The sequence below is a fragment of the Rattus norvegicus genome, chromosome 10 (assembly GCF_021556685.1).
Source record: "Rattus norvegicus strain SHRSP/BbbUtx chromosome 10, alternate assembly SHRSP_T2T, whole genome shotgun sequence".
NCBI lineage: Eukaryota > Metazoa > Chordata > Mammalia > Rodentia > Muridae > Rattus > Rattus norvegicus.
This window is the reverse complement of record NC_141543.1, coordinates 112290560-112303426: the sequence shown is the minus strand read 5'-3', so window position 1 is coordinate 112303426 and position 12867 is coordinate 112290560. Positions and strand designations below refer to the sequence as shown.

Below are 12867 nucleotides of genomic sequence, written 5' to 3'. Positions count from 1 at the left end.
GCTCCAAAGGCACCCCGAGAAGTTCCACAGATAAGCAGCGACCCCTTTCCAGGCCTACACCCTTCCCCCAGCTTGGGAATATGTCCACCCTAGTGAACCTCCAGTTAGCCCATGCCACTGCAAGCCAGCATCCAGCAGAGTCCTCCCACTGGTCTGTCTGCCGGGGAAGCAAATGGGCTAGGGCCGGCTTTAGTTGCAGAGGTCCTGGTAGGAACAGGTCCTGCAGAAACATCAGTAAGGTCCAAGTCACCTACCTCAGTGCTCTAAGCGGCTGACTCTGGATCACCCCATACTGGTTCACCATTGAGGGGCTGTAGGGCCTCAGTCTCGGGACTCTCATGCTCCCAATGAAGGGACTCTGACTCCTAGGATCAGCAACACAGCCCTTTCTGCCAAGTGACCACAAAGCTACAAACGGTCACCTGTTTTCCAAGGGCCAGAAAGTCTGAAAGTCTCAGAGAGATCAGTGCCCAAGAACAAGCAGAAGAGTTTGCCATCCTTTGTGAGTTGCTTTCCTCCAGCCGAGAGGAAATAAACTAACAAATACAGAGACAGATATGAAGGCTTTGGGGAGAAACTAAAAGAGGTTTAGTTTCAGGGTCTTCCTGCCTTTGAGCCCCAGCCCAGGCAAAGAACTAAAGGTGGGATCTTAGGTATCTTCAGAGCTTTCCCCTCAGAGCAGGCTACAGGACCAGAGGCTATCCTGCCCAGATTTCTTGTTCATTTGGGCCTCAGAGGCCAGCGGCTGGAGTGCAGAACCACCCAGATGGCCATGTGAGGCCCGGTGGCTGAGACCAGCATAGAACAGCTGGGCCCCAGACAGCAGAAGGTAGCAGCTGGAACATGGAGCTGGGTAAAAAGTGCAGGCTGGGGGCTGGGAATAGATACAGGGAGGAGGCCAGTCTCACATCCGGGCAAGGGAACTGGGTCTGGGGTTGCTGGACACGCTAATCCCTGCTGGGCCAGCCCTCTAAGCAGGTCATTTATCTGTTGGATCCCACAGAATGTCTCAGATGGGACTCATGTGCTACTGTTGGCCTCGGCCATGCACGCCTCTTTCCCAGACCCAGAGATCAGCTTAACACAGACCTTAGCTCTTTCCTGAAATGTTCCATCGTGGCTCCTTCCCAGGAAGGGCTCTGCCTGCCTACGTAAGGCCTGTACCTTCAGGTACTTAACTCTATGTTTATCTGTGCATTCTTTCCTCACTCTGTCCTTCTCCCCAGAACCCAGAACAAAACCCTGAACTCCTATACTGCTCTTGACGTATTGTTCTGGAAATGCACAGTGCCCCGCTCCAGGCCCCCTTGCTACTGGGCACACACTAGATCTGAGCTAGAAGGATGCACCCACTACCAGCTCTAACAGGAGCCAGGCAAGAACAACAGGCAGAGCCAGGCCGTGCACATCCCACTAAGTCAGTGGAGCAGCCAAGAGCGGGAAAAGGCGCAGCCCTTGCCTAGTATCTGATGTGTTTAACATCCACAAGGGTAACTCTGAGGGACCACCTTAGGGAGGTGACTCGTAACATTGTCGCATGTCTAACTCACCCTCCCAGTCCACACGCTTCCTGTATGTAGGACCTCAAACCACCCTATTCCCTGAGGTACCACCAATACCCACCGTGACAGCTGTTGTCCATGACATGTTCCTTGAGCCAGCATCCTGACCCCAGCAACCTGTCTCACTGTGCACAGTGAAGCAGGTAATTTACGGGAAAGGAGCTAGAGCTCAGAGACCCATAGGTCAGCAGCGGCAGAGCCAGGATTCCAATACAGAAAGACGCTCCCTACCCCTATCCCCAGCTCCATTTGATCCCCAACTATGAAGAGAATTATGAAGACCAGCCTGTGCTATCCCAGCCAACCTGTTCACCTGGCTTCAGGCTTGGTCCAGCTATTCTTGTCCTGTGCCAAACTGCTGTCAAACTTGGTGGCTTGCGTTTGTTTTGAAGCAAGGTCTCCTATAGTATATATCAAACTCTCTATGTAACTGAGGCTGGCCTTGAATCCCTGATCCTCTCTCATCTACCTCCCAGGGAATGATGTGCATCAGTATTCCAATTTTTGGATTTTGTTTTTATTTTTTTTTTCTTTTTTCTATTTTTCGGAGCTGGGGAACGAACCCAGGGCCTTGCATTTGCTAGGCAAGCGCTCTACCACTGAGCTAAATCCCCAACCCTGGATTTTGTTTTTAAAAGGCAAAATTCAAGTAACAGGGACCTAACCCCTTGAAGTTGTCACAACAACATTTGGTAGACCTACAATGTGTGAGCCCATCCCCACAGTAGACCTACAATGTGCGCAATCATCTCCACCATGGCTTCAGATATCTTCATTACCCCCTGAGGACACAAGCACACCTGTCAATAGGCACTCCTCAATTCCCCGATCTTCCCGGTTTCCTGCCAGCCTATGGTGTGGCTTTGTCTCTGTGGATTCACCCTTCCTGGGTATCTCTTGTCTACGGAACCACACAGCATGAGTCCTTTGTATCCGGTTTATCTCACACACACAGTGTTTTTAAAACTGTAACATAGGTGGGGATTTTCTTTTTATAGCCGAAAGGCTTCCCACCATAGAAAGAAACCACACTGGTGGGCTTTTGAGCGGTGTCCACCTTTTAGCCATTGTGGATTGCGGGTGCTCTGAACACTTTCGTGACAGCTTTTGTTTGAACACCTGCTTCCAATTCAAGGTGCGTACCTAGGAGTGGAGGTGCTGGGTCAGATGGCCATGTTCTGTTGGGCTCACGGAGGGGCCGCTCAATGGTTTTCTGCAGCAACTATACCACCCCCAGCAGTGTACAGAGCCTCTGTTTCTTCTCGCCCTCGCCAGCGCTTGTTATATTGCATGTTTTTGCTCATATCTGCTCAAGTTGGCAAGAAGCAGTATCTGAATCAGTGCTGGAGAGTCTTCCATTAGGTTGAAGGGGTTACAATGGCCTCTGGTTTTGGTGTAGGTGAACTGAAAGCAGAAATACATAGCCTTAAAAGAATCTGAAGTCTGGAGAGGCTTCCCCACATTTAGGATACTGAAAACTCTGGTGCAGACATGGACAGACGCATGGTTGGCCTTGGGGGAACATAAACTCGGTCTATTTAAGGTAGGAGAAGAACAGGGGTTGAAACAGGGCCCATAGCAGAGGGAAGAGTGAGAGCGAAGGCAGGGATGTTAAGGGAAACCTTTGGTCGGAGCCCCCTTTTCTGCTACCGGTTGTTAAACAAACCAAACACGAACTCATTGTGGTTTGATGTGCAGGCTAAATCACGATACAGCAAAGGCCAGAGAATAGAATATGCATGTCCTTGGCTTGTTCTGGAATTTCTTTGGCACTCATAACCACCACCCTGCTGAGCACTTTCATGCTTGGGCTCCTGTAATCCCACAACCCTCCAACAGACATACGGTCACTGCCTCACTTTAAAGAGTAGGAAACAGAGGCACAAAGAGAGGTCACGGGCCTTGCCCAAAATCTCCCCACCAGGAAGTGGCTCCGGGCCAGGGACTGGCAGCCCAGCCCTGTGCAGCATGCCACCCAGCTGGAGGTTAGCATTTCTCTGCTGAGACTTGGAATAACAGGCTCCTAGGGTAGAAGTTTTCCAGTGAAGGTTCTTGCTCCATGTTTCTATCCTAGTAGCCTTGGCTACTGACGATAAAGGCTTTAAAAGGACTTCTCAGAATGATGGAGCTGCTGCCCTTGGCCAGTCTCAAGCACAGACTTTAAGCTGGTCCAACAACAGAGAGATAGCAAATGTGGATTTCTTTTCTTAACTTTTTAAAAATTATTATTTGTAGGTGTATGGGCGTTTTGCCTCCACATATGTATCTGTGCACCAAGCGTGTGCCTGGTGCCCAAGGAGGCCAGATAAGGGCTTTGTATTCCCTGGAAATAGTTACAGACAGTTTGAGCCACTGTGTGGGTTCTGGAAATTGAACTGTGAGAGCAATTCTCTGTGAGAGCAGCAAGTGCTCTTACCCGCTGAGCCTTCTCTCCACCCCAAAGGTGAACTTATGAATGAGCAGAGTTTGCTGCGTCTCTCAGTTTCTCTGAACTCGGTTCCCATCTGGAAACAGAACACACATTTGCACCAGGTACCCGTGAGCAGACTCCTGCGTGCTTTTCCTTGAATGAACCCAGCATCTTTGAACGTCAGGCAGCCTCATCTTGGATTCTGTAGTTTATCCTTCTCCTTGGCTTCTCACTGGATCTTAGGAGAGCTGGCCTGCCGCGTATGAAAGGTATATTGGGAACCTGCAGTCACTCAGCCTGAAGAAGAGCCGCAGGTTGGTTCTGCAGCACTGGTGGGATCCTTTCTGACTCCACCCTAGGACTCCTCCCTAGGAGTTGCAGCAGGTACCCACTAGATGAAACAGGCTCCTCCTGCCATGAATGTGGGCTGTAGAAGCCCTGCCCGAGGTTTGGACCCTTGTCTGGAGGCAGGTGTGTTTCCTGTCTCTACAAAAACACTACCAGACTGCAGGCAGAAGGTAAAGAAAAAACAAGCGGCTGGCTTGAGGTGCACTTAGACTGGGTATGTTTGGTTTTGTGCAGCCAGTTTGACCACGACTACCACACCATCAATCTTGCTCCCGAGACTTTTTTTTTTTTTTTTTTTGGTCTTTTTTTCGGAGCTGGGGACCGAACCCAGGGCCTTGTGCTTCCTAGGCAAGCGCTCTACCACTGAGCTAAATCCCCAGCCCCCGCTCCCTAGACTTTTAACTATTCATATATTTAACTTTAGAAGTTCACTGTGTAGCCATGGCTGGCCTGACACTTGCAGCAATCTCCTTGTCTGTGAGTTTGGCGCATGCCAAAGTTGGCTCCCAGTTTTGATTTCTGACAGGAATTTAATTCTCGCTGGTCACCTGAGCCTTGGGATGTATAGAGGAGGTGGTTACATTAGATGAGGTGACTTGCTCCAAGCCGGCAACTTCTCTGATTCAGCTCTCTTCCCCTCCAGTGGTGTCTGGGGCAGGGAGAGGGTCTTAGTGGTCTTCTTCATGGGGCGCACCAGCAAGGGACTCTACACCAAAAGCCTACCAACTCTGTTAAGTAGCAGTACCGCCTCTGACCTACATGTCTCCTAACATCTGCGGGCTCCAGCACAGATAGGGAGCCTCTCCAGCGGGTTGAAGTCACACACTCGATCCTTCCTGCAGGTCGACCCCGAAAGCCGGGCCTTGGGCCCCACCTGTCCGCTCCTCGCAGCGGCCCCCCCTGCGCCGTTACTACCGGCCCCTCGGCGCGGAGCCCTGTGTCCGCCGCCGCTTTGATCCCGGGGGCCCCGCTGGATAAAAGTCTCGGGCGGCTCTACGCCAGCGCCAGAGAGGGAGCGCAGCGCAGTCGGGCGCACCAGCGGGATAGCGCAGCTCCAGCAACTACGAGGACTACGGTGAGCGCAAGACTCCGGGCCGTGCGAGGTGTGCAGAGGGGGCCGAGTGCGAGTCTCCCACGAATGCACTGGGCTCGGGCGCGGGAGGGAAGGCCCCAACTGTTCCAGGTGAACCCTCGCACCCTGCGCCCTGACCCGTCGGGCAGAGCAGCTGCGCAATCGGCAGGGCGCCCCCGTTGCGGAAAGGCCTCTTCCTCCCGGCCCCCGGGGCGCTCCGAGGGCGGGGGTAGCGGCGCCGAGCTGGCCGCGGAGAATGAAGCTGCCGGGGGCCAGCCCGGCCGCGCTGCCCCCCACGGAGCCGGGCCGGGAGCGCCTCCGGCGGCCGCAACGGGTTAGTCCAGGCCCCTCCGTCAGGCTTGTGGTTTGGGAAGAAAAGGCTAAGCCTCCGCCAAGAAAAGAGTGAGCGCAGCCCCCTCCCCCCTGCCGCGCCCGGGCGGCGGCGGCACTTCTAACGCGCGGGCACCCGGGTTGCCGCGGCCCCCGCAAACTACGCCCAGCTCGGCCCCCGCCTCTCATTGGCGCGGTCCGGAGCCAGCGCACCCAGAGTCTGCATTGCCCTCGGCCAGCTACGCGCGGAGCCGGAGCTGCGGAGGCCAGTGGCGCCTGACTCCAGAGCCTCGACGCCGAGAGCCCACCAGGCCGCCCCGGACAGGGAAAACGCACGGGAGCCCGGGCCGAGGAGCAGCAGTGTCTTGCGCGCCCCCTGGCCCGGCGCCCCGAGCCGCCGACGCCTCACTGCCGTCTGCTCTCCGCAGGTGGCCACAGGCCGGAGTGACATTGCCATGGGCGGAGAGGTGCGCGTGCTGCTACTGCTGGGCCTGCTGCACTGGGTTGGGGGCAGCGAGGGCAGGAAGACCTGGAGGCGCCGTGGCCAGCAGCCACCCCAGCCGCCGCCCCCGCCGCCGCCCCCGCAGCGGGCTGAGGTGGCGCCGGGAGCCGGGCAGCCGGTGGAGAGCTTCCCGCTGGACTTCACGGCAGTGGAGGGCAACATGGACAGCTTTATGGCGCAAGTCAAGAGCCTGGCACAGTCCCTGTATCCCTGCTCTGCGCAGCAGCTCAACGAGGACCTGCGCCTTCACCTCCTGCTGAACACGTCGGTGACCTGCAATGACGGCAGCCCCGCCGGGTAAGGCCGGTGCTGGGCAGGACCCCGGGAGGCCGTCAACCTGGCTTGGCTGGCTCCACCGGTGCTCCGCTCCTGGCTCGCCGTCGTCCCATCACTGGTGGCTCTCGCATCCTCTGCCTCCCCGCGCGCGCACAAACGCGGAGACTGCACTGGACCCTTCCTATTTTCAATGGCTGATCTGGTCCCTAGAAGAAAGGGTTCCACTCGGGCGTCTATTGCTGCTAGCCCTGGGGAAAGCCTGGCTTGGAGCCTCCCAAAGCGGGGGAGGGGGCAGCTCTTGAAGCTCTGGTCCGAGGCCAACTCGGGTGCTGACCTCTTGGCCACCGTGCACCCGCCTTTGAAAGTTCAGGTCCTCGGACAGGAAAAGAGACTGCAGTCCCAGAGTGGCTATGTCTCCAGTAGAAAGAGGCAACATTGAAGGACAGGAGGTTTCTGTCTCAGGGCTCCCCTGTGCGTAACAGATTGGTTCGGGACAGTCAGGAATCCGAACACGGGAGCAAGGAGGGGGCACAAGAGGGACCGAAGGCTCCAGGTGCAGCATTCACACACGCACTCAACTTTGAAGTAGATAGAGGACACTGGGAGGTCAGAAGGGTCTCTGGATGCCCACGCGCTCAGTCTGGGCCTTGATAGAAAGGCTGTAACACCGCTTCGGTGTCTCCTGCATCTCCTCGCTGCGCTCCTTACCACTACCGTTTTCTGGGCCTCTAGCCCTAGCATATTTCTCATTATTCAAGTGCCACTGCGTGCTCGAGAGTGCAGCTCTTCGACAGACATCGGCGCCAGGGTTAACGCGGGTCTCATGCGGGGCGGGCTGTGGGAATTTTCCACGGACCGCAGGACCCTTCATCCACCCACCCGCTGTCGCCACCTCTGGGGAATCAGTGGGGTTTCACCAGCTTGTGCGTTCAGTTTGCGATTGGCTGCGGGCGCCCTCGCGCGGCTGTGGTGAGCTCCAGGCAACAGGTGGAATGACCCTTTCAGCACCGAAGTGGGAAAGAGGGCTGAGGATTCCAGCTTGGGGATGAGGGTAGGGAAAGAAGGTGGCTCAAGTATCCCCACCTGACAGCACGCTCTGTGCGCCTTTCCCGCAGCTACTATTTGAAGGAGTCCAAGGGCAGTCGGCGGTGGTTACTCTTTCTGGAAGGTAGGTTCTAGGGGCTGAGGTGTGGGGCAGGAGGGGTCTCCTGGACTCCTGGGACGGAGCCAGATGCCTGTGCCTGCAGGCGGCTGGTATTGCTTCAACCGGGAGAACTGTGACTCCAGATACAGCACCATGCGGCGCCTCATGAGCTCCAAAGACTGGCCACACACGCGCACAGGTCAGCAGCACGAGACCGGCTCGGTCCGGTAGAAGTAACAGAATAGTCAGACTCTCCAAGTAAGGTCTTCTAGGAAGGACCTGTTTACCCCTGGAGCCCCATCCTACATCCCGAGTCCCTAAAACCATGGAGAGCTCCTCACTTTTCAGCCCGCTGACTTTTCAATAACTGAGCCTATCCACCCTCCCATCATTCCCTATCCACCCTTGCACTAGGGCTATCAAGAAGGAAGTCTCCGTACCTGCACACCCCTTTCCTGTTTCCCCAGGTACTGGTATTCTATCCTCCCAGCCAGAGGAGAACCCACACTGGTGGAATGCCAATATGGTGTAAGAGAACATGGGTTTCCCTTGGTGGGGTTCCTTCCTGGAGTGGTCCTCCCTATGGAGTACTTTGAGTGTGGGGATTCATTCTTGGGGGCCGGCCTTTGTGGGGGGGTCATATTTGGGGTGGCCTTTAATAGAGAGTTTAATTCTTCTTGGGGGTGATGATCCTTCTCAGAGGGTCCTTCTTGGGGAGATCCTTCCTAAAGGCCCTGTTTTAGGAGGTATCCTTTCTAGCATTCCTTCCTGGGAGAATGATTCTTCTAGGGGCTCCCTTTCCTTGGGGGGGGAATTCAATTCTAAGGAGGTCCTTCCTGGGGAGGTCCTTCTTGAGGGTCTTATTCTGGGCAGCATTTTTCTTGGGGGTCTTTCATGGTAGCTTTGGGCAGCACAGGGCCATGGTGGGCTCACCTGATCCCTGTTACAGCTTCATCCCCTACTGCTCCAGTGACGTTTGGAGTGGGGCTTCACCCAAGTCTGAGAAGAGTGAGTCCCTGGCTTCCCAGCCCATTAAAACAGAGAAGGGTGGTGAGACTTGTGGGGAAATATAAACTTTCATGACATGTTTGTAGCATGCCTTAGGGTGACTGCTTGTCTGTGGCTCACCTGACCCCTGAGGAACCTCCAAGGAGGGCCTCCTGCCCTTGATCCTCACCCCTCCCCAGTCTACCCTAACCCCTATCCCATCCCTGGAAATAGCCCAAGCCTATCCTCCTGCCTCCTGGGGTAGGAGATCTTGCCCTGAGTCTAACTTCACCTAAAGCTACCCCTTTCCCATACAGATGAGTATGCCTTCATGGGCTCCCTCATCATCCAGGAAGTGGTACGGGAGCTCCTGGTCAAAGGGCTGAGTGGGGCAAAGGTGTTGCTGCTGGCTGGGAGCAGGTAAGCACAACAGGCCCAGGGGAGGAGGACTTTTTATGGAGGGAGCAAGGGGCCGTTGTGGCAACTCTGGAACATGGGCGGAATGGAGTGTGCGTGGGAGAACCTGGAAGGTAACGGCCTTGCAGATCTGGAATCTATCGGCACAGAGCCCTGCTGGCTCCAGCCTCCATAGGAAGATTAGCTTCACTCGGGTCACCTTAGAGGTCTGACCTCAAAGTGTTCTGTAGCTGGGAACCGTTTAGAGAATGCTTCTGGACCCGTAAGACTGTTGGACTGCAGTAGTGGCCTAGATAGTGGGTTAGTGGTCAGGTGTGTCCTGATATCCCTGCTTCAGCATGCAGTGTTGGGGAAGGGTGGGGTGAGGCCGACTGGTCAGTAGCTGTGCCCCAACAGGAACACAGAATGCATGCTAAGACTGGATGAGGGAGTCCGAGATGCTGGAGTTTATCTTCTTCTTCAGATAAGGAAACTGATACAGGAGAAAAGAGGGGAGAGTCAGCTCTATGTTCTGCCAGTTTTAGCTGTGGGCCAATGCTTAGAATGCCAGCAGTCCTCTGCCTCCAGACCTTGAGGGAGAGAGGCCCCCTGTGTCTTGCCCATGGAGAAGCAACATGGCTACAGTCAGAATGCATTGTTCAGAGGCAGTGCTTCCTCAGGACTAGGGCTGGGGCTAAACCAGCTCTGGGTGGACAGTGAGCACCCATCTCCAGCCACTTGGCCTCACGTCTGGCCTTCCCTCAGTGCTGGGGGCACCGGGGTGCTGTTGAATGTAGACCGCGTGGCTGAGCTGTTGGAGGAGTTGGGCTACCCATCTATCCAGGTGCGGGGCCTGGCTGACTCAGGTTGGTTCCTGGACAACAAGCAGTACCGACGGTCAGACTGCATCGATACCATCAACTGTGCACCCACGGAGGCCATCCGCCGAGGCATCAGGTGCCCTGGGACGGGGTAGCCCATCCCCCATGCCAAAACCCTGCCTAGTGCAAAGGGCCTGGGGTGTGAGGAGTACCCAGGATTACAGCCTAACCTATGATCGTGCTGCAGGTACTGGAGTGGAATGGTCCCAGAGCGCTGCCAGCGCCAGTTCAAGGAAGGAGAGGAATGGAATTGCTTCTTTGGCTACAAAATATATCCCACTCTGCGCTGTGAGTGGCCAGTTCAGATGAGGCATTTGGGAAGTGGCGGGAGATCCTGAATTGTACACCAGTTCTGAAACTAAAGAGGTTGGACCAGAGACCTTATACTGTTCCACAAAAGTGGTCATGCCTACAGCAGAGTAAACAGTCCTTCCCACCTGGACTGGGACTGTCCTGATTTTTAGCACCAAGACCATCGGTCCCAAGCAAACTAGCATCATTTGAAACAACATCAGAGACAAATCCATATGCTTTCTGTATTTTGGGTCTCAGCCCCTCTTTCCAGAGAATAGTGGGAAGGACTTAGGGTTCTTCTTTAGAATGAAAAAAAGACACAGGACCACCGGCTGTCCAAAGTGTAGCTAGTCTGTGAGCCTGCTAGGAGCAGGGCAGGATGTGAAACCCAGAGGCAGGTCAACCTGTGCCTCCTCCTCCTCCCAGGTCCAGTGTTCGTAGTTCAGTGGCTTTTCGATGAGGCTCAGCTGACCGTGGATAACGTGCATCTCACTGGGCAGCCGGTTCAGGAGGGCCAGTGGCTGTACATCCAGAATCTGGGCCGAGAACTGCGTGGCACACTCAAGGATGTGCAGTGAGTGTGTGCAAGGGACCTGGGCTGGGTGGCAGAAGCAGGTGGATTTCTATGCGTTCAAGGCCAGTCTAGTCACATGGAGAGACGCTGGCTAGATAAATAAATCAAGTACGGGTCGGTCTCAGACTGCGATCCTAAGTCATCAGGCATCCTGTTTGCCTAGAATGTGTAAAGCCGTGGGTTTAATACCCAGCACCACCTACACTGCCTGCAATCTCAGCATCTGAGAAATAGAAAGAAGATAAAAAAAAAAAACCCTTATCTTGGCTACATAGCCAGTTTGAGGTAGCCTGAACTCTATGAGACCCAGGCTAAAAAAGAAAAAGGAAAGAAAGGAAGAGAAAAGAAAATGTCAGACGGTTCATGTGCTCAAGATAGCCTCCTGCCACTGCCTAGCAGACTCTGGCTGGATGAAGTGTACATAAAACAGGTTTGGGAAGCCCAAAGGGTAAGGGTCAGCATGGAGCATGTGGGTACTGGAGCCAAGGCCAGGGCAGATGAGAAGCTGGCCAGACACAACAAAAGCAAGGGCTGCTTATCTGGAAAAGGCTATACTGTGGGACTCAGGGTGATTTTTCTCCCTACCAGGGCCAGCTTTGCCCCCGCCTGCCTGTCCCATGAGATCATCATACGGAGGTCAGTGACTCCCACAGGTTCTATTACCTCTGTAGTATTAATTCCATAGGCCTTCAAGCACCTCCCAAACCAGTAGATGCCTTTCCATGAGATCCTTCTGGAGACTCTATATAGTATGTTTTTCTTTCTGGGCCCTCCAACCCTACTACACAGCTGTAGCCCCAAACAATGACACCAACGGACTTGACAACCCACACCTGGGTTCTTTCTACAGCTATTGGACAGATGTCCAGGTGAAGGGGACCTCACTGCCCCGGGCACTGCACTGCTGGGACCGGAGCTTCCATGACAGCCATAAGGCCAGCAAAACGCCCATGAAGGGCTGCCCTTTCCACCTGGTAGACAGCTGTCCCTGGCCCCACTGCAATCCCTCATGCCCTACCATCCGGGACCAGTTCACAGGCCAAGAGATGAACGTGGCACAGTTCCTTATGCACATGGGCTTCGATGTGCAGACGGTGGCCCAACAGCAGGGGATGGAGCCCAGCAAACTGCTAGGGATACTGAGTAGCGGAAACTAGATGTCTGCCTGCAGAGGAGGTAGTAATGAAGGGGCCGGTCCACCTACTGTCCCAGGGTGACTCACCTCTACTTCTAGGCTCTTCTGCTCTCCCAGGACCCACCTGAGTATGGATGCCTGACTGTCTATACCCTCCCTCTGCCCAGCTAGAAGAGTGGTCTGCCCTGAGCCCAGGGACCCTTCCTACCCCGTATCTGTTTCCCTAGCCCCCAGGCCAGCTTAGGGGCAAGCCGGAAGCAAAGCCAAGCACTGGATTCCTGAGCCTATCAGCTCAGACAGTCCCTCCTAGCCCCCAACTGATCCTGTTCTTTTGTATTATTTTATAAAGTGACTTTTTTTATTACTTTAATTTTTAAAAGAAATCGAAATTAAGAAATATATGATGGATGATATTGTTTTGTAACATATTTTTTCTTAATAATTAAAAAAAAAGATAACAGACGCTCATCCCAAGCCTTGTTTATTTGAAGAGCCAATGTACTCATTTTGCATGTGTTCCTAGGACAGCATGGGACCAGCAGAGGGACCAGAGGGACTCTAACCTCTGATGCCTTCTCGGATGTTTGGTAACCCCTACTTCACATGTTAGTCCCCTTCTTAAGGAGGCTTCATTCATTCATTCATTCATTCATTCATTCAGCAGATACCTAGTTCCCTATTGTTTGTGATTACAACTCATCTTGATTTTTTTTCTTTTCTTTTTTCTTTCTCTTTTTCTTTCTTGAGACAGAGTCTCTCTGTTATGTAGCTCTTGCTGTCTTGGAACTCACAGAGACCAACATGCCTTTGCCTCCCAAGGGCTGGGATTAAAGGCTCACGCCATCACACCAAGAAAGTTTTCCCTTTTAAAATTATTTTATGTGTATGACTGTTTTGCCTGTGTGTATATGTGTGTGCACGGTGTGCATGCCTGGTGCTCACAGAGGTCAAAAGAG

General features: G+C 54.1%; 1 protein-coding gene across 6 annotated transcripts; it reads left to right on the top strand.

Moving 5' to 3' along the window:
- Positions 1 to 4396: 4396 nt before the first annotated feature.
- On the top strand, positions 4397 to 12379 carry Notum (NOTUM, palmitoleoyl-protein carboxylesterase). 6 transcript variants are annotated; one of them, XM_087572599.1, is made up of 13 exons: positions 4397 to 4490; positions 5163 to 5395; positions 6151 to 6521; positions 7616 to 7668; positions 7748 to 7843; positions 8112 to 8172; positions 8594 to 8652; positions 8949 to 9051; positions 9793 to 9984; positions 10096 to 10196; positions 10629 to 10776; positions 11365 to 11412; positions 11627 to 12379. In XM_087572599.1, the coding sequence occupies exons 3-13, from the start codon at positions 6178 to 6180 to the stop codon at positions 11931 to 11933; spliced, it is 1512 nt and encodes a 503-aa protein (XP_087428725.1). In that variant the 5' UTR covers positions 4397 to 4490; positions 5163 to 5395; positions 6151 to 6177; the 3' UTR covers positions 11934 to 12379. The 6 variants fall into 6 exon arrangements, with proteins under 6 accessions (XP_087428725.1, XP_087428724.1, XP_087428727.1 ...); XM_087572598.1 differs by having other exon boundaries at positions 4472 to 4534; XM_087572601.1 differs by lacking the exon at positions 4397 to 4490 and having other exon boundaries at positions 5108 to 5423.
- The last annotated feature ends 488 nt before the right edge of the window (positions 12380 to 12867 follow it).

What these genes read in the sequence shown, in the direction of transcription:
- Notum (XM_087572602.1), top strand. Translation starts at nt 5,649, where the DNA reads ATGAAGCTGCCGGGGGCCAGCCCGGCCGCGCTGCCCCCCACGGAGCCG. An exon ending in TTCACCCAAGTCTGAGAAGA is followed by an intron (nt 8,653 to 8,948) that starts GTGAGTCCCTGG and finishes TTTCCCATACAG; the next exon opens with ATGAGTATGCCTTCATGGGC. An exon ending in GCCATCCGCCGAGGCATCAG is followed by an intron (nt 9,985 to 10,095) that starts GTGCCCTGGGAC and finishes ATCGTGCTGCAG; the next exon opens with GTACTGGAGTGGAATGGTCC.